The following is a 26,073-nucleotide window of genomic DNA, read 5'->3' as shown; positions in this document are numbered from 1 at the left end:
TTGGGAAAATTCAGTATCCATTTCAGTTTTCCAATGAAAACTACTGTTAAAATAAAACACCACATGTCACGAGGCCCATCAGGCGAACATAGCAAACACAGGGCAGCAATTGTCATTTCAACCAACCAGAGTTCTCGATCAAAAAGCCAGCTGGAGCATGCAATGCTAAAGTACGGGAGACGCTTCGTGAAGCTTGTTTGTTGCCTCATTGCCGCCAGCACAGTCAGAGGGACTCAGGCTCCCAGGTACCAGCGGGGCAAAACACCGACCAGCGGCCACTCCCCCCATCGGCGGGGGCTTCATCAGCAGCTCACGCCCCCGCTTCGCGGGAGACGCTTCGTGAAGCTTGTTTGTTGCCTCATTGCTGCCAGCACAGTCAGAGGGACTCAGGCTCCCAGGTACCAGCGGGGCAAAACACCGACCAGCGGCCACTCCCCCTACCATCAGAGTGTACTTAGTGAGAGAGGATTCCCGCCACGCAGGACGTGCGCGGGCGGCGCCGGACGAAGCCCGGACAAAGGGCGGGCCCTCTTAGGCCGTCAGAGGCCTGAGGAGGCTGGGCTGGGACAATCCCCTTTTCTGCCTGTGGTTACAGAGCGGCCATTCGACTTGCAAGGGTGGTGCGTGACTTTTTATCTCATTTTGTGATTCATACCTTGCTCGTGTCTGTGAGGGGGAGGCTTTATTAGTTACATTCAACCCATTATTATGGCTAAAGTGAATACCAAAATAGGTATGAGGGCGGTGGGTATGGGGACTCTCGATGGGTATTTGAAACAGGTAGAATCGGTTGTTGTAAAGGAAATCGAATTAGTTGAGCGGAGATTGTCCTTGGACCCAATTAGGCAAATAGTCTCTCCATCTTTACCTGTAGTGGAACTTGCCGACCAGCACCCTCACATGATCTCAAATGGGTCAGTTGCAGCAGATAGTCTTACGATTTCTCCCGCCCCCCTACCTGTAACTAGTGTAGCCCCTTTCCCCGTGGCTACATGCACCAGGCAGCTGAGGGCCAGACCGGATATGATAACTAACCGTAGTAAAACCGTCCCAGGGAAAAGGAAGGCTAAGAACACCCCACATGGTAGCCGGCAACAGGCAAAACAGCCGAGAAATAGCAACTCCGCATCTGGGTTGGATCTAAATGGAGTTAAAGTTCCCCATCTAGACAATGAGGATATGGGGGTGGGAAGAAATGATTGTATTAACTTAGATTTTGAGAATAGTAGTGGGGGAATTATGTCAGATTTTATCAAGATTTTGGACGCACGTCTTAGGTCATTTACTTTGCCCTTAATGGCTAACCTGGAACGGATAGAGGACCGACTTAATGCAATTGAAAAACATCTGAATACTAAGGCTTTAAAGACAGGGCCAAGTACATTGGCAGCTCACTCATTAAGCGTAGTTACAGCTTCCGTAAATAACTTGTTGGATTCTATAATCACCCCACTCCAACAACCGGTACCCCTAGTGACTTCCCAGGGCATAGGACCAAGTACTCCACCTCTAATCCCAAAAGTCACTGGAGTAACTCAGGGAGAGGAACGGGGTCCTCAGAGTACAGTGGGGAGATTTAGTCCCCCGACACAGCCCACTAAGAGAGAATTGTCGTTACATCTACCCGCAGAGGCATGTCCCCATACAATAATCCTTGCTAATGTTCCCAAACTGGAGGGCGGTAAAAATGAACATTGGACTTCATTAAAAAATAAGGCCCTCCATTATCTGTCCAATAAAACAGTTTTGGGACAACATTTGGTTAACAATTTTATGATGATTAGAAGGGTGCCGTGGGTGGGTAAGACAAAGAAAAGCTTAGAAGGCGACTGTGTCGTCATAAGCTTTAGATCCCCCAGGCTGGTTGACGACATATTGAGGCAGGCTGGGTCAGTTAGAATTCAAAATGAGTATGTAAACATACACCCTCTGGGGTTCTTTTATCCCCCACTTCACATTAGGCCACTGTCTAGCGACCTATCTAAAGGGAGAGGTCCTTATGAATTCACTGTTCCAGTTTTTAATAGATTTGATACTCTTTCTAATCTAGGAAAAAACGAATGACTAGGGATCCAAGAAGATACTATTATCCCGGTCACCTCGGTTAGAGTTCCCCCTGTAGCTACACTGGTAAGAAATGCCCCCTTTGTAGATGGGTGTGATCAAAGGGGCACACCCATAAAGCCGGTAACTTGGAATATAGCTGGTCTGAAAAATAAAATAGATGACCCAGTATGGAGAGAATTTATTGGTCTGGGTGATATTATAGGACTACAAGACACCTGGGATACAGGGAATACCCTGACTTTGGATGGGTATTCGAGTTATTTTATCCCGGCGGTTCCATCTAATATGGGGAGGGCAAAGGGTGGCCTGGTTACTTTAATCTCAGCTACTATTCCCGGCACCCATATTCAACTAGATACGGGATCACGTAACTGCTTAGCAGTCCAAATTCCTTTGAGTGGGGTGGGAGATATCCTAATTATTAATTTTTATAATTCATATGATAGATTTACCACGACGGATCACCTGGCCATGTTAAATCTTTTTTTGGCAGATTACAAGGAAGTCAATAAAAATCAATGTTTTATTCTAGTCGTGGGTGATTTTAACATTCATGGCTGCTCAGACAAATGTTTGTCATTAGATCTATTAGGTCCGGTAGAGCAAGGGGAGACTCATTTTGAACATTCTGCACAGGGAGATCTCCTGGAAGTCATTTTGGCGGATAATGGTCTGATGCTTCCTCCCATGCTGTATGAGGAGATACCTACCTTTAAAGGGAATGGTAGTCACTCAGTTATTGACTATATTTTTATTAGTCTAACACTAGGGGACAGGATTCATGGATATTCGCCGGTTTGGTCACACTTTAGTGACCATAATCCAGTGGCCCTCAGTGTTTCGGACCTGATCATAAAGCCTGCGATAACTCAAAATAGAATGGACAAATCTGATATCCGTCCAACAGATAAGTCATACCGGGAGACTTTCATACCAACTTAATAAGGAAGTTAGGATCTGAGCTGGACACGTGTTTGAATTTGGAAGCAGGGAGCGAGGGGGTTTTAGAGGCTTACTCAATAATTTGTACCCAGGTCTCAGCAGACCTCAGACGGACAGGGAAAGTTAAGGATCCTGCCGAGATGGGGTGGTTTGATCAAAATTGTTCGTCAGTCAATAAAAAGTTGAAGGCCGCCCTGAATTGTAAGCCAGTGAATAGGGCTACTGTGGCCATATTAAGGAAAAGTTATAATAAAGCTCTGGAAACTAGAAGACGGAAGATTCGTGAGGATGCCTGGGAAGAATTATCCTCCGTGGATGTGCTTAGGAACCGCGCCAAATTTTGGGCTGTCGTAAACAAACCCTTTTTCCATGACCCCTGTAATGACCAATTAGACTGTGGTATTCAGGAACAGTTGTGGTGTTCTCATTTTAAGTCAGTCTATGAAGGGGAATATAGTGGGGAGGTGAATATGCCTACCCCTATCTTCGATCCCTATACTTTAACGGTTACCAAGATTGAGGTGGCAGACGCTATCGGGAAGATGACGAGCAATAAGGCTCCAGGTCCCGATGGAGTGCCAGCAGACCTCTTTAAATCAGATCTCAAGACCTGGTCCACAGTTTTAACAAATGTTTTTAACAGGGTATGTACTGCAGGTATTCCGGACACTTGGTCTGAATCTGTTATCGTACCCATTTTTAAGAAAGGCAATAGAGGGGATCCCAGTTGTTATCGCCCTATCTCTTATTGACTCTGCGGTGAAGGTATTGGGACGAGTGGTTTTAGGTAAAATAACAGCTTGGTTGGAGGATACTGATACCCTTTCATGCCTGCAATATGGGTTTAGGAAGGGACGAGGCACTATAGATCAAAGCCTCAACCTTTACCTACTAATTGGAAAATACACCATTGCCAAAAGGGGTACGCTATATTTAGCCTTTATGGACCTTTCCTCAGCTTTTGACCGAGTGAATAGGTCCAAACTTTGGGGATTGCTCCTTAAGCTTGGCATTGATAAAAACATTGTGTATTTTCTTGCTGATTTACACAGGGACCTTACCGCCACAGTTAGATATGACCGCTTAGGTAACTGTACGGGCAAGATTGGGATCACCAATGGGGTTAGGCAGGGGTGTATTTTAGCCCCCCTACTTTTCACCCTTTATATTAATGACCTGGGTGCTGCTCTAACGGAGGCGTGTAAGGATATTCCAAGGGCGGGTAAGTATTCCATTCCAGCTTTATTGTATGCAGACGACGCCGCCTTAATAGCGCGCACAGCAGTGGGGCTGCAACGTCTTTTAAACCTATTTGCCAATTTTATGAAAGCACTGGATTTAAGTGTGAAATTTTTAAAATCGCATGTAATGATTGTGGGCAGTAAGCCCAAAAGACTCAAGACTATGCACTGTGAAGGGAATGTTCTATCTAGGGTTACAAGATTTCCATATCTGGGGGTTATTTTTGACGATAAGTCCACCTGGTTGCCTCAATTAGCTGCTAAACGTAATGCCTTTGCTAGGTCTATTTTGGCTGTTTTGGACTTCGCGCGTAAACTAGGGGTGAAGCCTTTACAGGCTGTGTTGAAAGTGTTTTGTTTCTATTTTTAACGTGTTTGTATTGTCCTTTTTTAATGATATTTATAATGTATGTTTTCATATATATATGTAATTGTATTGTATGGTTTGTAAAAAAATTTGCACCATCGTTTTCTCACATTTAAAATAGTGGTCTTGACTTTGATGTACTACGTGTTTTACTTTTATGGTTTTTGCTATGAACCGAATAAAGTATCTTTTGACTGACTGACTGGCTAAAGTACATGCAATTTTGGACATATACATATTATTTCAATATAAGTCTTTGGAGCATAACAGTGACAGAAACTATTACGTAATCAAAACTGTGTAATAAGCAGGAGGCGGGATCCTTGGGGGGGGGGGGGGAGGGAGGAGGGGAGAATGTAAAAAGTCCTTGAAATTAAGATAAAGACACATACTGCTGAATTTATTATTTTTATCAAGTCACACTTCTGTTTGCCAACATGGAAAGTGAGGCCACGCTTTACCGTGAGAGGCAGGAAATGCACAGAGGTACTACCCCAAATAAAATGTCTTCTAGACCTACGGGAATCAAGAAACATAGATACATGTTAAGGCTGATGAACACTTCAGGTCAATACAAAAACAATAACCAGATTTGATTATGTAAATATCAGTGCACATTGTAATACACATGTGCAGGAATTTAAGGCACTAGGAATGCCTTATGTTTTGTCCCGATCCTGTTTCTTTAAAGGATGCTTCTAACTGCACATTCCTCGCCTTGTGAATATTCCCACGAACATCAGACTGGATCTGGAAACGCAAAATAATTTCCGTGGACTCCAAAGTAGATTCTGTCTTGACATCAGGAGCCCAGCACACAGCGCCTCCGTTTCTTGTACAGGCTTACAGCGCTTCACAGCTTTTACCCACCTGTACATGGCGCTAGAAGCAGCCGCCATCTGCTCAAAGCCTCAACAAGCAGACTTTAAGAATTAAATGACATGTTTTCGTACCGCTGCACAGTATGTAAGGCTGTCCCAAAAGGTTAAAAAAAAAAAAAGTTTTATATAGTGCTTCAAACGACGCTCATTTCTAGGAACAGGAGCTAGCAGGTGATGCAATTACAAACTTTAATGGCACGGCTTTAAGTGGGATGAAAAAAGTGAGTGGTGTTCTATGTAATTAAGAAGAGGACGTAAACTAACTTTCTGAGATTCCCATAGTGTGCCCCATGACCAGGATTGTGGTTCCCCTCTGAGCTTTCTGACTTTGCATCCCGATGTATAACACAAAATCTGATATACACCCAGAACCAGTCAGTTGCCAATGGTTGTTAGCTGATTATTAGTGAGTAACAGCAATGATTTTGATGTAAATAATAAATATTAAAAATGTTTAATTCTAAAACTGTGGGACTAAGCCTCTTCACAGTGGTGGTCTTCAGATAGTCTCTGTCACTCCTGTTATGTTCACTGGGTCAGAGATGTACATCCTTTTTACCTCCGCATCTTATTCGTCTGTAAATCTTACACCTCATCTCTTTTCTCTTCAGCGCCCCTTTTCACTCTCTGCTGAATGCATTTCCTCGCATCACCTGCACTTCACCACCCCCAGAACTCACGCACCCACTCGCCCAGAAGCACTGCATTTTCTTCACTTTGTCAATATTTTGACAACCTTCTGCCCCTTCAAACATATTTGCAGAGAATCAAGATTTCTAATGGAATCCTGACTAATGTTCTTTGTGCGCTGCAGAGAGGCCAAGGATTGGATGAGCATGTATTCTGAACACCTTTAGGAGACTCTGACTGGCGCTGTGAGAAACTCGCTTCAGCCTTGCCTCCCGAGCACGCTATCACGGTCCTGTGTATACACCTGGGTGCATCTCAGTTTTAAGTTTGCACGATACAGAAGTAGTATGCTACAAACACAAAAATCCACAACACAACATCCTGGAAATAGCTACCACTCTTGGAGAATGAAAAAAAAAAGTGAAAATACACAGGAGCTAATTGGCGGTTGACATTTACATCCATTGTTCAGAAATCGATCAGTGTTTTCGCCATTTATGCTATGGACATCCATATAGGCCAGACACGTACCCGCTTCGATGTCTGTTTATAAATACTTCCGGGTCTGAGCACCGGCGAGACCCGGCCAACTTAAAGCCCTGTGTCATGGTCCCAGATAAACGCGCATCCGAAGGATAGTTGAGTCAGCAGTCATGACCCGAAGTTCATCCCTGCTCTAGAAGCCAGGCCTTAACAGTCGCCTTACAATTGCCCATCACGGAGCCCTGATTACAATTCAGATGCAAATAGCGGATGCAAATCGCGCACCTGCTAATCACCATAGCACCGGGAAGCAGGATTAACCGGGCTCAGTTTGCCAGGATTCCGTGCTGCGCTCCGCCCCCCGCTGCCCGCCGCAAGGGACGGGGGAGGTGAGATGGGGAGGGGCAAGGTAGAATGGCGCACACTTTTCGTTTGCGCCCGATTTTACCGGCACGTACTGAGAGGGCTGCCTCCTGCATGGGCCAGAGTTTGCGCCCGATCTGTAAGCCCATGTGGAGCACGCGACAGAGCCGGCTCTCGATACAGGATCAACGACCCCTTTGTAACTAGTGGCTGCGTGCTGCTCTTTCCATCGACGTCACTGCAGCCAATGCATTCATCCACCAAGCTACCCCATCTGTGCTTTGTGAGAAAGCAGTTATACTTATTAGGAACTACCAGAGTGAGCGGATGACTACACTCCATATTTAAGGTAAAATGTACACGTGGAACCATTGTCCGAGGTTAAGAAGCACGTGTGTAGGAGTGTGTGGGTGCAAGGACTGGTTAACCCTCTCCCAGTATGACGTCGGTATCTGTGTGCAGTAACGGCTGTCACTGTACACGTGTCTTGCTTCAAGGAGCTAGGTGCTCTCCCAGTCTGCGAGGGCTGTCGCTGTGTGCACGTGTCTTGCTTCAAGTAGCTAGGTGTTTACTCGCTCAGGCAGTCTGTGAGGGCTGTCGCTGTGTGCACGTGTCCTGCTTCTAGGAGCTAGTTGTATACTGTCCCAGGCAGTCTGTGGGGACTGACGCGGAGTGCACGTGTCTTGCTTCAAGGAGCTAGGTGTTTACTCGCTCAGGCAGTCTGTGAGGGCTGTCGCTGTAAACGTGTCATGCTTCAAGGAGCTGGGTGTATTCTATTCCAGGCTGTTGTGACGTCTGTCACTGTGTGCATTTGTCTTTCTTCAAGGCGCTAGGTGTATACTCTCCCAGGCAGTCTGTGAAAGAATAATGTCGCCTGAAGCCAGACCCGGCCAGGCCTTCTTTTCGGAAACCACGCCCCGCCTGGCTTAAGGAAAAACCTTCTCTGTTAACCTTCGTTCCTCTCGGCTTGAGGGGCACTGAATGCAGTCCGTGGGGGCGCCTCTTGAAAAGGGCACTTAGGCGAGCGCGGCCTCTTTGGCGCATTTGCGCGTAAAGCTCTCCCGCTGGGGCCGTTTCAGCCGGAGAGGCAGTTGTGCCCTTGGACAAAGACGCCCAGGTGGGAGGGCGACGTCTCAAGGAGGCGGCAGCTTCTGGGCACAGAAAAACCAAATAATGACAGGGATTACACAGGGCGCCGTGAAAGCGCCTTCAGCAGAGATGGAAAGGAGGCCGCTGGGTCGGGGCGGGCCTGGCCGCGTAAGTGGCGCACGCTGCGCGCGTAATGGCGCCGGTGCGGCTGCGCCATCAGGGCCCAGAGGAGAAAGGGGTAGTGTGTGTGGGGGGGGGAGGGGAGGGGGGAACACACAACTGGAGAAGGCCCACCCCACCTGTGCTTGTGAAGCATAGCTGCCACGGTTTTGGATTGCTATGTGTGACATTTTCAAAATTTCAGTGCCAATATGAGTGACATTTCAACGACTATGAGTGACACTTCTTGAGAGCAAACTCAGCCCGTCTCTACCCAGTACTCTAGAACCCCCTTCTAAATATGAACCACCTACCCCCCCCTCCCAGTGTATTCATTAGAACTAGCACCATTCATATCCACCAGAGCCGACCTGCCCCTCCCAGTCCATCTAAACCCCATTCACACCCGCAGTGTTCAGCTCACCCGTGCCAAGCAAGACTCGGGCCAGGTTGAGGTGGGGCTGAGGGCCCTCGGCGTTGCTTTGCTGATTATTGCAGGAGAGAGGCCGGGCCTGGCCTTTCACGACTGGCCTCAGATAGTACGGTGCTCCGTCATGGGTATCGCATGTAGGCTTCGGATTGTCAGCAGAGAGGCCGGGCCTGGCCTTTCAGGACTGGCCTCCGATTGTACGGTGCTCCGTTATGGGCATCGCATGTAGGCTTTGGATTGTCAGCAGAGAGGCCGGGCCTGGCCTTTCAGGACTGGCCTCCGATTGTACGATGCTCCGTTATGGGTATCGCATGTAGGCTTTGGATTGTCAGCAGAGAGGCCGGGCCTGGCCTTTCAGGACTGGCCTCAGATTGTACAGTGCTCTGTTATGGGTATTTGTTAGAAGGTGGTTCTGACACTATGGGCCGCCCGGATTTTTCGCTTTTTGAGCAACTAATTGTTGAGCTTTTACTGTGGGGGAGCCTCATAAGTTGGGACTCACCCCCAATGAAATCAGGATATAAGAGACTGCATGGGGATTTTACCGATGCCCCCTGGCTTGACCAGGCCACTGCGCAGCAGCTGCAGTAAGGGACACCGAGCTGGTTACATGCAGACACATGTGTACATGCGTGTGCACACGTGTAGGGGAGATTCCTATCGTGCACAGTCCAGGAGCAGCTACAGAGGGAATGGTGTGGCAGGACTTGTGCAGAATTGGGTGGTGACATGGAATATGCTTTATACACTGGGAAGGAACATGCCAGGGAAAGTCTGTGTGTTTTACTGTTTTTCACTTCATTATCCCCCCCTATGGGGATGTGGAGCCCATGGGCTAGAGTAACTTCATAAGGCCTACAGATTACAGACACACGCTAAAGTCCACTGTAACCGAGGTGGAAAGGAGTATTCTGCAGAGTCCAAAGTCATTTTTGTACTGCTTTTGGGTCATCCAGAAATGTCACATTTCTCTGAGTCAGTCATAACCAGGGCCTGGCTGGGGGCTGACTCAGCTGGATGGATTGATAACCTTTCTTCCACAAGCAAGGGCCTCCTCTCCACGAAGAGAAGATGGGTGGGGCTACAGATTCATCCATCAGCAGCTATCACTGGGTGCCAGGCACCAGGCTGCACCAAGGAGGGAAGGCAGCGAGGGGGGAAGCTTTTTCAGAGACCATGTGGCCAGAGACCATGGACTACGCCATTGTGAACAAACCCAGAGGCTGGGCAGGAAGGAGGGAGCAGGTGCAGTGAAGTGATGTGTCGCTGTTTGATAGGACAAACAGACTTCCTGCCAGCCCCCTACTCAACTTTTAAAAAGTGCTTGCACAGGAAGAGAAGCGCTCTCTGGGGTGGGGTCTGCTGAGGCGGAAGGTGCTGGAACCTGGCAATGGGTAGTGGGAAGGAGGACCCCCCTGAGTGCCCCCCAGGGCCCTAACAGCGCAATAAGAAGAGCCCAGGACCGGTGCGCTGAAGCAGGGGTCTCTGCGCAGGAAGAAGAGAGGCCCAGGAGGGGAGCCAGGCGAAAGGCTGGCGCAGGGAGCCAGTGAAGACCGTTCTCTGTAGAATGCCCCCACTTGGAGACCCGGAGGGTGAAGATGAGTGCTCCCAGTGGCTGTGGGGCACCACTAGGAGCAAGAGGACGCAAAAATGTGGCAGATCGGACCCCCAGGGGCTGAGATATGGCCCCCGGAAGGTAGGCAACCTTTGACCCCTAAGAAGACCGACGGCGAAGCGCGTGGGGCTCAGCTGCCGGTCTCAGATGCCCCCGGGGTGGGTCAGGTCCCCGGGGGCTGCCCCAGAAGAAGGGAAGCCGGGGAGCGCCGTCGCGCTCCCCCCCCACAAAGAGGTCTGTAGGGGCCCGGGCATGAAAGTGCCCTGCAGGTGGGCTAGTAGCCCAGCCTGGCCCCCACCGAAGATGAAGACGGGGGTGCGCTGTCGTGTCACCCCCTGCGAAGAGGTAGGTAGGGGCCCAGGACCCCATCCCTGGGCCCTGAAGTCAAGACGGGGAGCGCCGTCACGCTCCCCGTGAAGATATCCCCCTGGGGGGCCAGGAGCCCACCCTGGCCCCCGCCGAAGAAGAATGGGAGGAGGCCGGGGGAGTGCCGCCGCACTCTCCCGCAGTCCAGCGAACCTGAGGACGCGTCTGCCTGCAAGCAGACCAGAAGTGCCCAGCCGGCTCCTGCGCCAGCACACTAGGGTGCTGGCCGCGCGGGGAGCCAGCTGGGGGTGGGCTCCCCAGGCTGCCCTCCAACCCTGAAGGGAGGCAGGGGTCCCGGGTGAGACAGGGTCCCCGAACGAGAAGGTGCAGCATCGCGGGGCCCGGGTTGGACCGGGGCCCCGAAAATCCGCTGATCGGTCAGGGTGGGCTCCCCGAGCTGGAACCACCACCTGGGGGTCCGGGTGGGACCGGGCCCCTCACCGAAGAGGGAAGATGCAGTGAAGCCGCCAGCATCACCAGAGCGGCTCTCCCTGGCACAGCGGGAGAGCCGCTAATCTATTATTCATGAACAGGAGTCTGAAGCGCCCCATAATGCCTTGCAAGGCATGGGGTAATGATCGTTTTGGGCGTTTTGGTGGCGCCTCAGAGAAGGGGGGTCACCCTCAATTGTGAAAAGGTGCTGGGGGAGCTGCTGGAGAAGCGCAATCTCCACCCCAGCACGAAGAGACGCCCCCCCTAAGTTTCCTAGGGATTTGAAAGTAATAGCTCCTCAAGGGCTCAGTCTGCATTTAACACCTTCTGGGCTCGAACTTTTGTGTTACAGCTGAGGGTGTAATGAGAACTGCATCATAGGAGTGAAGGGCTGAGTTGGAGATGTCTGGAGAAGGGCATCTCATGGAGGTGAAGAGGGGTAATTGCACCAGAAATGCATTTAGTAATGGTAATTTCTTTTAGTGGGACTGAAGGTCACATGTGTAATGTGAAGTACTGGTATAAGGTGATGTCATAAGCAAAGTGGGGTTATGTGGCCAGACATTCCTGCTAGGGTGTCTGGCTGTATATGCGTAACTCTGTGATTTAATCTGTGATGCCTTTAGGGGCGGTAATTGCAATGCATTCTAATGATCCACAAATGTGCTGAGTACTGTCATTCTAAAGTGTGCTTAAACATGGATTCTTGCTGCTGCACTTAGGTGAAGACCCCAGACTGCTTGCCCTTAAGATATAGAGGTGCATACTTTATGGTCAGTAGGAAATGCTCCATCAGGGTTGTGTGTCACCAGGGCAGGTATACCTATTTTAAATGCTTGTTGAGGTAATGGGGCGGGTCGCCACTGGGATGGTGCCAGTGCGCAGTACCCACGCCCCAGGTTATGTTCAACTAATTGCATTGGGGGCAAGATGATGTGCATACATGGGAGTGGTGGTACTAGACCCCACCCCCCCTGCTGGAGGGGTGGAGATGTTAAGCAATGTAACAAAGTAATTCCAACAGCTTATGTATATTTGTAAATTGGTGCATAGTATTGAGTAGTGTGTGTGTTTAATAAATGTACTCTTACTTTTATAAAGCAAAGTACAGACTGGACAATCAATTATTGAGTGTTATTTTTGCGCACCTGCAAATGGCGATTACTAGCCCACACCACCTCCATTGAGTAAGCCTCAGACTGCTCTGCAACGCTACCCTCTGAGAGTCAGGCGCTACAGTTGGGTGTTTGGTTCCCAGTGAAGGTCAAATGTAGTCATGTTATTTGTGCAGGCCTCACAGATGCTGCCTCATTTTCCAACGGTTTTGCATGTAGGCTTTGGTCTGTGTCAGCAGAGAGGGGCTGCTGCCTGTGTGTCCTATCGGCTACACTGAGTCTGAGGCGTAATGTAAGCTGCACTGGGTGGCGATAAGTCTCAGCTCGCTGTCGCACGGGCCATGATGGTGACCCTGGTGACAGTGCACTGTAACTGTGTCACGTGATTGAAAAAGGGCATGTGGTGAACTGTTGTTCAGTCATTAACTGAAGAACATTCATCAAAATTAACCTGTCTGGTAGGCTGCAGTTGACTGAGGAAATGACTGGGTAATATTTTAATAAATTATTTTGTATCGCCATCCTGTGCTGCACCGCACTTTCTCAGTTTCCTGCGCAGTCTATCAAGGGTCGCCAGTGACGGGCATGGCTGCACAGGAAAGAGCATTCACAAGTGTGCTTTGTTTATTTAAATGCCACCGTGCTGGAATAGGTTTAGCATGGTCCGCAGTGTGCAGAGCCTGCGCGATGGCCACCGTGCTTAGGCCGTTTTAACACCATGTCTGGTATACATATGGGTGGGCATGGTTTACTATCAACCTGACTCAAGGCTAGTTGCACCCCGGGGTGTCACCTGTGACTTTTGAAGATGCCAGCAGCCCGCCCCGATGACTCCCTCTTCATGGGTCAGGCTGCAGACAGCGGCCACAGTGCAGGACATCACGGCTCGTGCAAGCTGTCTGCCAAACTTGAAGTAGCACCACTCCAGTGGCGGCTGCAGTCTGGGACGGGTCGCAGGCGGCCATAGTCGCAGTAGGACCTCGGGGGCCGGCAAACAATGTGCGGTGCCCACTGCCAAATGTAAATTGACTGTTCTGACACATGCTCGCACTGCCGGCAGCATGGCGCTTATAGCTAGGTGAGTTGTCAGTCTCAGTCTATCGGACATTGGGTGCAGGGCAAGTCATGCAGACACTGATTCACTTTAGTTGTTGCGTGAGGTTAGCGAAGGTCAATTCAGCACCAGCCCACTATGGGTGAAGTTTCTACATTGTAGCCCCTAAAGGCAGCCCAAAGCCAGCTGGTCCAGCCCCTAAGTCTGAGCAAGCAGCGCTGACTGCGAGCTGCCATCTTTCTCCAAGTGGTGCTAATTACCAGCTGGCACTGACTTGACATCGGACGAGGTTTTATAAATGCGTGACTTCGCATTTCAGTGCGGTGATGCGGACCACCGCACCGACATGCGTTAGTCTAACACCTGATGCATGGTACTTGGCAGGGCTGGTGAAGCAGTGATGGGCTGGAGGCTTGCCAATGCACTGTTCCTGGGCTGCATGCCAGGGTTTTCAAAGCAGAAACATGGAGATAACAATAGGGGATATATTGTCCCCATTGACTTGTACTATAGTGGGGACAATTTCAGTAAGGGAAAAGCCTAATTAACGGCATGTTTGGCTTTACAAATCGTGAGTCTTCCGCCTGAATCTTGAATCTGAATCTGAGGGCGGTGTTAGTGCTGCTGGATCTCTCAGCAGCATTTGACACCGTCTCTCATAAGATCCTGCTGAGAAGGCTGAGAGACCTAGGCCTCGGCGGTACAGTGTTGAGATGGCTCTCTTCCTACCTGGATGACCGTACTCAGCAGGTATACACCCCTCCCTATACCTCCACCGCTAGACCACTAAAATGGGGAGTTCCTCAGGGCTCCTCCCTGAGCCCGCTTTTGTTTAATGTTTACTTCTCCCCCTTGGCTAAACTGATTGCGCAAACTGGGATTAAATCCACCTCCTACGCTGATGACATTCAGTTACTCTTTACTTTTGATACCCCCACTGCCTCTGCCTTCGACCCATTGAAAAACTGTCTTAGAGACATCTCTAGCTGGATGGACTCCAATTCCCTCCGACTCAACGCTGGAAAGACAGAGATTCTGTTTTTTAACTCATCATCCCCTCTTGATTCTAATTTATGGTGGCCGAATGATCTCAGCCATGCCCCCACGCCTAAAGACTCGGTGAGAAACCTGGGAGTGCGCTGGGATAATCATCTCAGTTTCAACGCCCAGGTTCAAACAGTAGCTGCATCCTGCTTTGCTAAGATCAAGACAATTAGACGGCTCATCAACTACCTACCGATGGACTGCCGTAAGACTGTGGTACAAGCCCTGATAATATCTCACCTGGACTACGCCAACGCACTATACCTTGGCATCACAGCAGGCCTATGCCACAAGCTACAGACTGTCCAGAATGCTGCTGCTCGGCTGGTGGAGAGAATTCCTGCCAGACATCACATCTCCCCACACCTCCGCAAACTCCACTGGCTCCCCATTTCCAAGAGATGTATTTTTAAGGCCATGACCTTGGCTTTCCGGGCCTCCAAGGGCAAAGGCTCGGCCCATCTAAGAAGCACTCTGAAACCTTATGTCAACATCAGGACATTACGCTCAAATTCCCTACTTCTACTGGAAACCCCCAGATTTAATCGTACTCGCGCCGGAGGGAAAACATTCGAGGTCTGTGCCACTCGGTGTTGGAATAACCTCCCGGTTGCATTACGATCCTGCCAAACCGAATTAGCATTCCGAAAGTCCCTGAAAACCCATCTCTTCCTCATATAATGCCCCTTCGGTGCCTAGCCTCTAGTTCCTTGATTTATCAGCGCCGGGACGCCCCGTTGGGGCAGCTGTTGCGCTCTACAAAATACACAAATAAATAAATAAATCTTGGGTCTGTACGTAGAGCATAGACCGTCTTACCTCTCTACAGAGATATGGTAATGTCTCTGCAGTGGTGGTAAAAAGGTTCATGTGTCCTGCAGCTGCAGATGAGGTTATTTCTAGATTGCCTTTTAATCTAGACATCAAGTATCAAATCAAAATTTTCTTCTGCTTTATTTAGTTCTCGCTCTTTGTTTTTGCACCAATTAATTACATTTATTTTGCTGCATAACACTTCCACGTTACTGCTTTCTGCTTTCAGCACTGTACATCTATGTAGTAGCTTTGGATGCTGGAATGCTAGGCCACAAAGCGTCAGGCTGCAAAGTTCAATGTGGGCAAGAAACGATGGGGTGGAATGCTACTACGAGCCATTGCCAGTGGCTAGACATTTCGAGTACATCTCCCATCGCTTTTTGTGTGTTTGATGTAATGGTGTAAGTGGCCAAGGATGTGCCCAGACGTGGGTCCCTTCTCACTGTGCCACAGAATCCCAGCTATACTCACTGATGAGCTTAGGTTGAAGCCGGTCTGGGGTTGCATGTGGTCCCTTATGGAGTTTACGGTGGAGAAGGGTCGCTACCGATGTACACAGATGGGCCTCTATCTGGAGTGGCACGGTGGACGAAAAAGGGTGGGTTGGAAGGATACCCAGAGCGATTGCTGGTGGTTGTCGGCAGAGCGGGGTTTCATTGGTCACTGAATTGAGGTGCATCAGTGCGGCTGAAGTGAGGACTTGTGCAGAACCGTGCAAGGGCCAATCACTCTTCAGTGCCAACAAATGCACCTGCAGCATCAATGGCCTTTCTTGAATGAAGCAGTCAATTGAACAATCTGTTAGGACTGAAAGGGCAAAGCGCCCAGAAAAACTCTTGCGTGTTTGAATCTTGTCAACGTATGAAGCATGTCCCAGGTCCATGCGGCTTGTGAGGTTGTTGCGTGATCTAGAGTAACCCAAGTGGGGCATGATATACAACGGTTCACCACAAAGCAGTTGATGGTTTTTACACGCTGGCTTCTAGTCGTATTGTAAATCTGCCATTCGCAGACAGTGGCAAAGGCTCTTACTGTAGTGATAGGCAGGAGGGAGGATCCATTCTGTGACCTCCTGCGAATGGCGGGGGGGTTCAGGGATGGAAGCCTGCGAGGGCCAGCGGACCTCCGGCCTTAGGTTTGCGTTCACATACTGCTGAGGTCCTGTAAAGCTCCCAGGGCTGCTGTCGCTGTGACCCTGGGGGGGAGGGGGGGGGGGGTGGTCATGCTGGGCCTGCAGCTGGCATTTACAAAATGGAGGCTTCCACTTTGAGAACGGCTTCCACCTGCTTTCACCTGGAATGTGGTCAGAAAACATTGGTGCCAATGCAACTCAGAAGGGGGAGGGCTTCTCCGTCCACGCCATGTCCTCTGTCCAGTTTACAAACAATTGCAAAGACCATTGTGTGATTCGGAAACCAATTTCTGCCCCATTGTGACCTGCCTTTTCCAAGTCACAAATTCTGTGACTTTTTGGAGCTCAGGTTTTGCAACTGCAAAAAAGGCTTAGATGAGGCCCTTGAGTCGCTCTTGTAGATAAACAAGATTTCTCTTTCTATTAGCGAAGTCCGGAGGGGTGATCTCTGCTGTGATGTGGTCTGCTCTTAAAGGCTGCTGCTAAAGCTGCTGGCCTCTTCTGGCCACGAGGGGGCCTGCCACTGCAAGAGCTGGAGTGATTGTGTATAATATGGTGGCCCACCCGCGGCGGAGCATGGGATGCCAGCATCAGGGGCAAGGCCAGTATCCTTCCACTTTTCTAAAAAAATAATTGCGCACCTAAGAATGCCCCTAAGAATTTTGCTCCGGGTCAACCGCCCCTCTGCCCCCTCCCCCCCCACTACGACACTGCCCAAAATATGCGAATGCTAGACTGGTCCTCTCCTATTAATGTTGTGTGTCATACGTGTGAGGGCTGGGGAGTTTTCTTTTTCACAGCAAGAGAATGCAAATTCTTGCATTTCATCTCTTCTATTCTTACGAAATGTGCTTTCCTCCAGTGCAGATGGATTCACAACACAGCCATACACACATATACACAGCTGTTGCTTTCCATAAACACGTTTCTTTATGATATTTCTGTGAATTCTCTCTCTGTGAGCGAAAAACGAATTTGTCATCTGCAAAGGGCACCTATTTTGTCGGTATTTATCGGAACAAAAAACATATGATCATTTCAAGCAGCCTGAACCCACCCTCACACGGAGGAGAAAATTGTGCAGCCCTGAAAAGACACCCACTTGAGGTCTGACCTGTGACAGTGCCTTTTATTCATCTTAGAGGTGAAAATAAAACAGCTCTTCAGGTGTCATCAGGACATACAATTATAGGGAATCAAGGAATCCCTCTGGTCTCACAGACAGGATTACAGCACACCGTGCCAAATATTAAAATCTACTGCGCAAGTAAAGCTACCACTTAGGGTTTCACCCGCTGGAGAACTTATTTCACTGACAAGAAAACAATCAATTCAAGGTCTCCCTGCAGAGTGACCTTCTAGTGACAGAATTAAATAACCCTTCAGAGCTCACGTGGCAGAGACAAAAATACCAGTCAGATAAAACCTCTCCAGAAGGAGGAAAGTGCTTCAGCAGTGAGATACTTCTCTATAATTCAGAATAAAACAAACCTGTACGCCTGAAAGGGATATCCTGTTCGTCAGAAAAAAAACAATCTTCAGGCTTCGTGTTTACAAGGACATGCTGGACATCCCGTCACTCAGAATAAAACACGCCTTCAGTGTACACAGGCTGATGGATGTTTGGAAAACATCTTTCAGGTCCCACAGACATAAGGACTTTAAATGTTGCAGAATGATGCACCTTTCATCAGGACAGCACATCTCTCTGAATGGTGCCCCCTTTCATCAGGACAGCACATCTCTCTGAATGATGCCCCCTTTCATCAGGACAGCACATCTCTCTGAATGATGCCCCCTTTCATCAGGACAGCACATCTCTCTGAATGATGCCCCCCAGCATCAGCACAGCACATCTCTATGAGCGATGCCCCCTTCATCAGGACAGCACATCTCTCTGAATGATGCCCCCCTGCATCAGGACAGCACATCTCTCTGAATGATGCACCCCTGCATCAGGACAGCACATCTCTATGAGCGATGCCCCCTTCATCAGGACAGCACATCTCTCTGAATGATGCCCCCCTGCATCAGGACAGCACATCTCTTTGAATGATGCACCCCTGCATCAGGAAAGCACATCTCTATGAGCGATGCTGCCTTCATCAGGACAGCACATCTCTCTGAAGGATGCACCCCTGCATCAGGACAGCACATCTCTCTGAATCATGCCTCCTTCATCAGGACAGCACATCTCTCTGAATGATGCCCCCTTCATCAGGACAGCACATCTCTCTGAATGATGCCCCCTTTCATCAGGACAGCACATCTCTCTGAATGATGCACCCCTGCATCAGGATAGCACATCTCTCTGAATCATGCCTCCTTCATCAGGACAGCACATCTCTCTGAATGATTCACCCCTTCGTCAGGACAGTACATCTCTCTGAATGATGCACCTCCCCCTCCCTCACCAGCACAGCACATTTCGCTAAATGATGCCCCCCTTCATCAGGATAGCACATCTCTCTGAATGATGCACCCCCCTTGCCAGCACAGCGCATCTCACTGAATGATGCCCCCTTCATCAGGACAGCACATCTCTCTTAAGCCTGGGCAAAGCACTACGCTACGCTCGCGTAGTTTGCGAAGTTCGCGCTACTTCGCACTACGCGAATTGCACGTAGCACAGTGTGAACACGCGTAGCGTAGTGTTGCGTAGTGCTGCGGTCATTTTTGCTTTCTCACGGTCCTCAACGTCAAGTTGGCGACCGCGAGCAAGCAAAATGACATCCCGGCGAGACTTTTTCCTTGTTCGCGATCAGCAACATCAAGTTGGCAATCGTGAGCATGGAAAATAAACCTCCCGGCGAGATTCCCAACGCGAGGAGGTCAGGTTTCTCATTGCGTATGCTTGCAACTGCTCGCGATGAGAAACTACCAGTTCGCGTGATTGCACAGTGCCGGTTGCTTGTCCGCACTGTGCAATCATTGAAAACGACATCTGGTACAGTGCGAACAAGGTACTACGCAGTTCGCGAAGTGCTACGCGTAGCTCGCGTAGTGCGAAGTGCACTTTGCGTAGCTTCGCCAAGTGCTACTTCGCGAACTACACCCAGGGTTAATCTCTCTGAATGATGCACCCCCTTCATCAGAACAGTCCATCTCTCTGATGCGCCTCTTCATCAGGGCAGCACATCTCTCTGAATGATGCCCCCCTGCATCAGCACAGCACATCTCTCTGAATAATACCCCCTTCATCAGGACAGCACATCGCTCTGAATGATGCACCTGCCCCACACCTCACTAGCACAGCACATCTCACTGAATGATGCCCCCTTAATCAGCACAGCACATCTCTCTAAATGATGCCCCCTTCATCAGGACAGCACATCTCTGAATGATGCCCCCTTCATCAGGACTGCACATCTCTCTGAATGATGCCCCCCGTCAACAGGACAGCATGTTGGACTGAAAATGCGTTTGGTCGACTCATTCTAGCATTGTACGATTTAAGTTAGCATTTGCGGCACCATTTTGTATTAGCCGCCATTTTGGGTAGTGATCGAAACTAACATCTGTCTCATCTCGTGTCTGCCTCATCGAAAAGCAGCTGCCAATGTGCCTCTGTACGTGTATTTCTTCAAGGTTGAGTTTGCTGTGCTAATGAATAAACTGCCTATATTACTGAATACTTTTCTGTCTAGATAGGCCTGCTCCCACAGCTCAGAATGGTGTGGGCACACAGAGTAACCTTGATTGCAAGATAATGTGTGCCCGGTTCCAGGATCGTAGCTCATCCTTCTGTACCTCCTTTGTTCACCAGCTCCGAAACTGGAAAATTCCTGTTTGGGCGTCACTTCACGGGTATTGGAAATGTACTTTATGCTTTACCATGTTGTCTAAAGTCATTCCCTCTGAAGCAATCTGAAGAGGCTGGTCAGACCAGACTCTGCTTCAGCACATACTAATAAATAGCTTTTGTTTGTATTCTCTACTGTCTGACCGACTCTTTATTTGTATGGAAGGCTGAGAGGTGGCCGCGAGTGACCCGGGTGGCCCTAATCGGGTCACTTTCTTCACTGCCCCTCTCTCTGAATGATCCCCCCCTTCATCAGCAAAGCACATCTCACCGGATGATGCTCCCTTCATCAGGACAGCACATCTCTCTGAATGGTGCATCGCCTTTCAGGTCCCTCCTTCGATTGGACATTAAATCTTCCAAATTGATGCATTCCTTTCACGCCTACCTCTTCATGAGGATATCATATCTCTAGGAATGATGCATCCTTTATCAGGTCCCCCCTTCATGAGGACATCCTAGCTCTCAGACTGATGAACCCCGTTCAGGCCCTTCCTTCTTGAGGACATCACCTTTCTCCAAATGAGACATCCCTTAGAGGTCCACCCTTTATGAGGACATAACAGATCCCAGGATGATGAACCCCTTTCAGGCCCCTCCTTCTTTAGGACATCACTTCTCTTCAAATGAGACATCCCTTCAAGATCCCCCCTTTTCTTAGGACATCACAGCTCTCAGAATGATGAACCCATTTCAGGCCCCTCATTCTCAAGGACATCACAACTCTCAAAATTATGCACCCTTTCAGGTTTCAGCAGCAAGGGAACTAAACATTTCTGAGCGCAGACAACAAACATTCTAGCCGTGCTCGGTACATTAAGGTTCATTACATTGGTCACATGAAAGACGCGTTTCAGCTCTTAACTGAGAAAGCAACGGGGTCACCACGAGCAGATGAGCACTTTACCATTCACGTGTGGGCAGAAAACACAACAGAGAGTTATTATGACAAATGATGTTAACACCGGTACAGGAGAGAGGTATTCAAACTCACACCTGTGGTAGACGCGCGGTAGGAGTCATACAAGTGACCCCAGAAGGTGAACCCTCAAGCCTTGAGCTGCAGCACAAAGCACTGTGGAGCAGAGGAGGCAACTACTCTAACCCTCAACCACAGATGGCACCCTATTTCTCATATGAGGCGACCACAGTATCCCTCAGCAAACCCTGCAGCCCTGCCTGAAGGAGGCCATCGCATCTCTCGATCGGCGCCAGCCATTTATTTCTTATTTATTTATAAAGTTCATAAAGCGCTCTGCCACCCAAAGAGTAGCAGAGAAAAGAGAGAGACAGAAGGATCGAAGGCCCTAAAAATCCAAGAGGGGATCACCTAAGAAAATTTGGGAACCAAGACTCAGCTGATTACTTGGGGAAAAGCCAGGTCTTGAGCACCCTCCTAACATTGTAGCAAGTCGATCATAGATCTCAATGAAAGAGGAAGCGAGTTACAGTGCTTGGCTGCACTGACCATAAAGGTCTGGACAGGTGAGCAGATCACATAAGGTCCGGTGCCAGGCATCGTTCGAGGACCGCACACGTCCGTGGCGGCTTGGTGTACCTTCTCCTGGAATAATTGGACCCCTGTTCCTTTGACCTGTTCAATCAAAATCACTGAAGTGTTCCTCTGCGCCCCCTCCCTGGTTCCCCAGCTCCGCTCCTGCTAGCGAGATGTGAAAACTCACTTGAGTTACTATTGAAGTTTTACCCGGACCTTATGTGATCTGCTCACCTGTCTATACGGAACCCTCTACGACAGAGCCCCTTTTTCCTGGGCCTCAGCACTTCCTGAATTATGCGACCCTGGTCCTGAGGATGATCCTAATTAAATAGGATCGAAACGTCGTCGACCTCTGCCAATCAGCTTTAACTCTTTCTGGCGCCCCTTGATCTTTTGGTTCTCTAATAATTTTGAAAACTATCAAATGAATAATTGAAGAATTTGTTTTTTGAACCTTTTATCCTGTACATATTCTGTATATATTGCTTTGCGCCTCTTGCTATGGTTTTCTTCACGTTGTCACTTGCGCCGTCACTCCACTGTCACGAGCACATTGTACACTTTCTCCTTTAGGGTTATTTTGGTATTTTGACCAAATAGTGCTGTCACAATTTGTTTATATTTTCATTAACCTTCTCCAAATATATGATGCCTATGGGCGCATTAATCAAATTATTTGTAGCCTCTTGTTCTTTCTGTGTGGTTTGTAATGTCTTGTACATACAATTGTAAATAATCCAATAATTCCTGCTGAGATATTGTCGCAATTATATTGTATTTACCCTGATCTCAGTTTGGTCTACGGGTTACACTCCTGCGGTTTTTCTCTACTCTATGCGCCTCCACTCTACAGCACTCTACTCCACTCTACTCCACTCTATGCACCTCCACTCTACAGCACTCTACTCTACTCTATGCACCTCCACTCTACAGCACTCTACTCCACTCTATAGCACTCTACTCCACTCTATGCACCTCCACTCTACAGCACTTTACTCCACTCTATGCGCCTCCACTCTACAGCACTTTACTCCACTCTATGCGCCTCCACTCTACAGCACTTTACTCCACTCTATGCGGCTCCACTCTGCAGCACTTTACTCCACTCTATGCGCCTCCACTCTACAGCACTTTACTCCACTCTATGTGCCTCCACTCTACAGCACTTTACTCCACTCTATGCGCCTCCACTCTACAGCACTCTACTCCACTCTATGCCCTTCCACTCTACAGCACTCTACTCCACTCTATGCACCTCCGCTCTACAGCACTTTACTCCACTCTATGCGCCTCCACTCTGCAGCACTTTACTCCACTCTATGCGCCTCCACTCTACAGCACTTTACTCCACTCTATGCACCTCCACTCTACAGCACTTTACTCCACTCTATGCACCTCCCCTCTACAGCACTCTACCCCACTCTGACATTCTACGACACTATTCCACTCTGCGATGCTCTGCGCAAATCCCGCTATGCCACTCCATGCCACTTTACTCCACTCTTCTATGACACACTACTTCACTCTGAGAATCTACTCCGCTGTATGCCATTCTGCAACACTTTACTCCAGTCTACACAGCACCCTCTACGCTACTTCCCTCTACACCACTCCACAACACTCTATGCCACTCGACTCTGCTCAACTCTGACACTGTGCTCCACTCTACGCTACTCAACTCTACGCCCTTCTACTCTACGACACTCTACTCCCTCTATAACTCTGTATGCTATTCCATGACACTCCACTCCTCTCAAGTCTACTGGAAGCCAACCCACACCCCTCCCTAACACTCCACCTTACTCCACTTTACGACACTTAACTCCACTCTTCTTTACCCTACGAACTTTTACCCATGCTGAACAGCAGCCACTCTGGTAAAACATACTGGCAAATCCAATAGCACTTGAATAGACGATACCTTTTGGCTATGCCAATGCTTCTTTCTGTTCGGACGTAACTTAGAAAAGTAAAGCTCAAGAGACATTTGGTGTGTTTGTGTTTCATTTACTCCCGAGCCCTGACTGTTTGTGACTATGAATGAGCCTCTTGCGATTGGGTGTAGGACTGACTCTATGGAAGTGACGTGGCACACGTTCATGTCCTGTGAAACCCCATACAAGAGTCCTTCATGGATGGGGTATCCCATATGATGTCCTAGTATCGCTGTATTATGGGATAGGAAGGTATTGATCAGAGCCCGCTGGAGGCAGACCGTGAGGGCCAGGTGTCTGTGCTGATGTTGGGGGCGGGGCCTGTGTTCGATTGGCTGCTTTGGTGAACATCTGCCGTACCACCGCTGGACCTCTGCTTCTCTCTCGATGTAACCTTTGCCCCATGTGCTACTGAACCCCCAGAGATCGTTCGAACCCTGAATGCTGTTACATGTTAATACCTATCTGCAAACCCTGCAGTCTCACTAAAATGCCACTTCATTGCTTTTATATCGAAACAAGCAGTTTTTCTTTTACAACAGAAACTGTGGTATTTTTGTGTAATAAAGGAAAGCTATTTTGGTCACAAACGATGGAAATACCCGTCCAGGTCTAGCTGAATTATTTATAGCGCCTCGCTTCCTGGCTAGGTAAAAAACTGATATAGAATCATGTCCTTCCAGTGTGGCCAGCAATCAATTATAAGAAACCCAAACTCTGTGGTTACTAAATTATTTTATTCCAATATTTATATGTGGTGTATCTCAGTTACATTGTTTATTTAGCTGTTTATGTATTTATTTGCTGACCCCTATAATTAGGTTAACATTTCATTTTAAAACTCACAATTCTATTTACCTCGCTGACACGCCACGCGCCTCCTGGGCGGTGTGTACATTGCCACAGTATGCATGACATTTATTCATACATGTGATATGCTTAGATTGTTACATGCAACCGATATATATTTTTCTAACTTTACACTCGTCAAATGGAGACCTAATCATAAACAAGACATACTCCGGATCCTGCGTAAAATATTTGTTGGTGTGCCCGTGAGCATGGATGTGATTTCCAGGTCTTGCATGAAGGGGCTGGATCAATGGAGCTGGGGTGTTCTGTGGGGAGACTGCTCCAGGAGGCTACACTTGGGCCCTTCCTTGGTGACCATGATGGCTGGCCAGGCCACCCTTAGAGGCTGAATGTGATCTCTGGAAGTGCCGGGGTCTTACTCTAAACCTCTCCCTTGCAGGAGTGACTGGACGAGGCACCGTGCGAGTCCGTGCACCATGGAGGGCGACTGCCTGAGCTGCATCAAGTACCTTATGTTCATCTTCAATTTCTTCATATTTGTAAGTATTTCTGTCCACCTCTCGTCTGTCAGTCTGGTTTGTCTTCTATGCAGCCCAATGTATGTCTGGGTTAGAGTGTAAGAAACAATCGCCTCGGGGATCCTGTGTAGGTCCCGATGACAAGCATTGTCTGGTTAAATCTGCCGACAACTTAATATATATTTTATTTCAGTTGGGTGTTGGATAAGATGCCTGCCCGTAAATTCACAGACGTACTCCGCATCTAACACCGCCAGGCCCATCGAGTCTCTTACCTCCTACCCAAGCAGGCACATGAAGACTCTATGTAGGAGCCAGCTTTATCGCGCCTCTGACTGCCCTTTGTAAGACAAAGCAAAGTTTTTGCCCATAGCACTCTTTAGGCCCCCTGAATGTTCCCACTCTGATCCTTCATGAGTCCCAGCCCTAGCAAATGAGCCCTTGAAATCAAAGCTTCAAATTGGTAGCTTGTCCAGAACACCATTTTCTAGAAACCATACATGGGCATCGGCCTTTGGAGAAAGATGCATTGGGTGACGTAAACCGCTGCTTGGAGGGCTTGGGACAAAAGTCTGTTTTTCATTTTCATTAAAGCTGAGCTAAAGTTTGTCACTGGCACACATTTTATGATATTTGGAAATGCCTGTACACTGCATCTAGCTGGCTTTTACTTCCCTGCATACTCATGCCCTTTCATTTCCCTGCTCCAACTCCAAAAGTCCTTTTAACCCAAAAGTCTTGTTCCCCAACCTGAACTTCCATTTACCTAATACAAGAAAGTACCAGGTTCTGCTATTAAAGATCTTGCGACTCCCAGTTTTGACCTCACTGTATGATCCTGAAGAAAGTGATGTGTTTACTGATCATTTTTATGTGTATATGTACAAATACATGTGTGATCCTGCGCCCTGTGCACAGTCTGCTTGAGTGTTCAGTGCTGCAGTACTACATCTGAACACTGCTTTTGTCCTCTCCTGTTCCAGCTCTGCGGTGCCAGCCTGCTGGGGGTCGGAATCTGGGTGATTTTGGACCCCACTGGTTTTCGGGAGATTGTTGCTGTGAACCCCCTCCTAGTCATGGGAGCCTACATCGTAGTGGGCACGGGGGCACTGCTCTTTCTCCTTGGGTTCCTGGGCTGCTGCGGAGCAATCCGGGAGAACAAGTGCCTGCTGCTGTTTGTAAGTATCCCCTCCTCTTTAATGCTGGCCGTTGATGGCCCAAGCATTGTGTGTCATTGGTTTCCTAACTGCTCCATAGATTAGCATCACTTCAGCTCCCTGAA

The 26,073-nt window shown here is 48.8% G+C and overlaps 1 protein-coding gene across 4 annotated transcripts in view; it reads left to right on the top strand.

Moving 5' to 3' along the window:
* The window catches only part of TSPAN18 (tetraspanin 18), a 334,803-nt gene that overhangs the window by 280,228 nt on the left and 28,502 nt on the right, over nt 1-26,073 (top strand). For all 4 annotated transcript variants that reach the window (XM_085643447.1, XM_085643448.1, XM_085643449.1 and 1 more), the window contains 2 exons: nt 24,713-24,812; nt 25,775-25,969. In XM_085643447.1, coding sequence (XP_085499573.1) covers nt 24,750-24,812; nt 25,775-25,969 — 258 coding nt within the window. In that variant the 5' untranslated portion in view covers nt 24,713-24,749. The remainder of the gene's footprint in view (nt 1-24,712; nt 24,813-25,774; nt 25,970-26,073) is intronic.

The sequence above is a fragment of the Triturus cristatus genome, chromosome 3_1, assembly GCF_964204655.1.
Source record: "Triturus cristatus chromosome 3_1, aTriCri1.1, whole genome shotgun sequence".
Classification (NCBI taxonomy): Eukaryota; Metazoa; Chordata; class Amphibia; order Caudata; family Salamandridae; genus Triturus; species Triturus cristatus.
The sequence above is the reverse complement of the archived record's forward strand: the minus strand, read 5'-3'. Positions and strand labels throughout refer to the sequence as shown.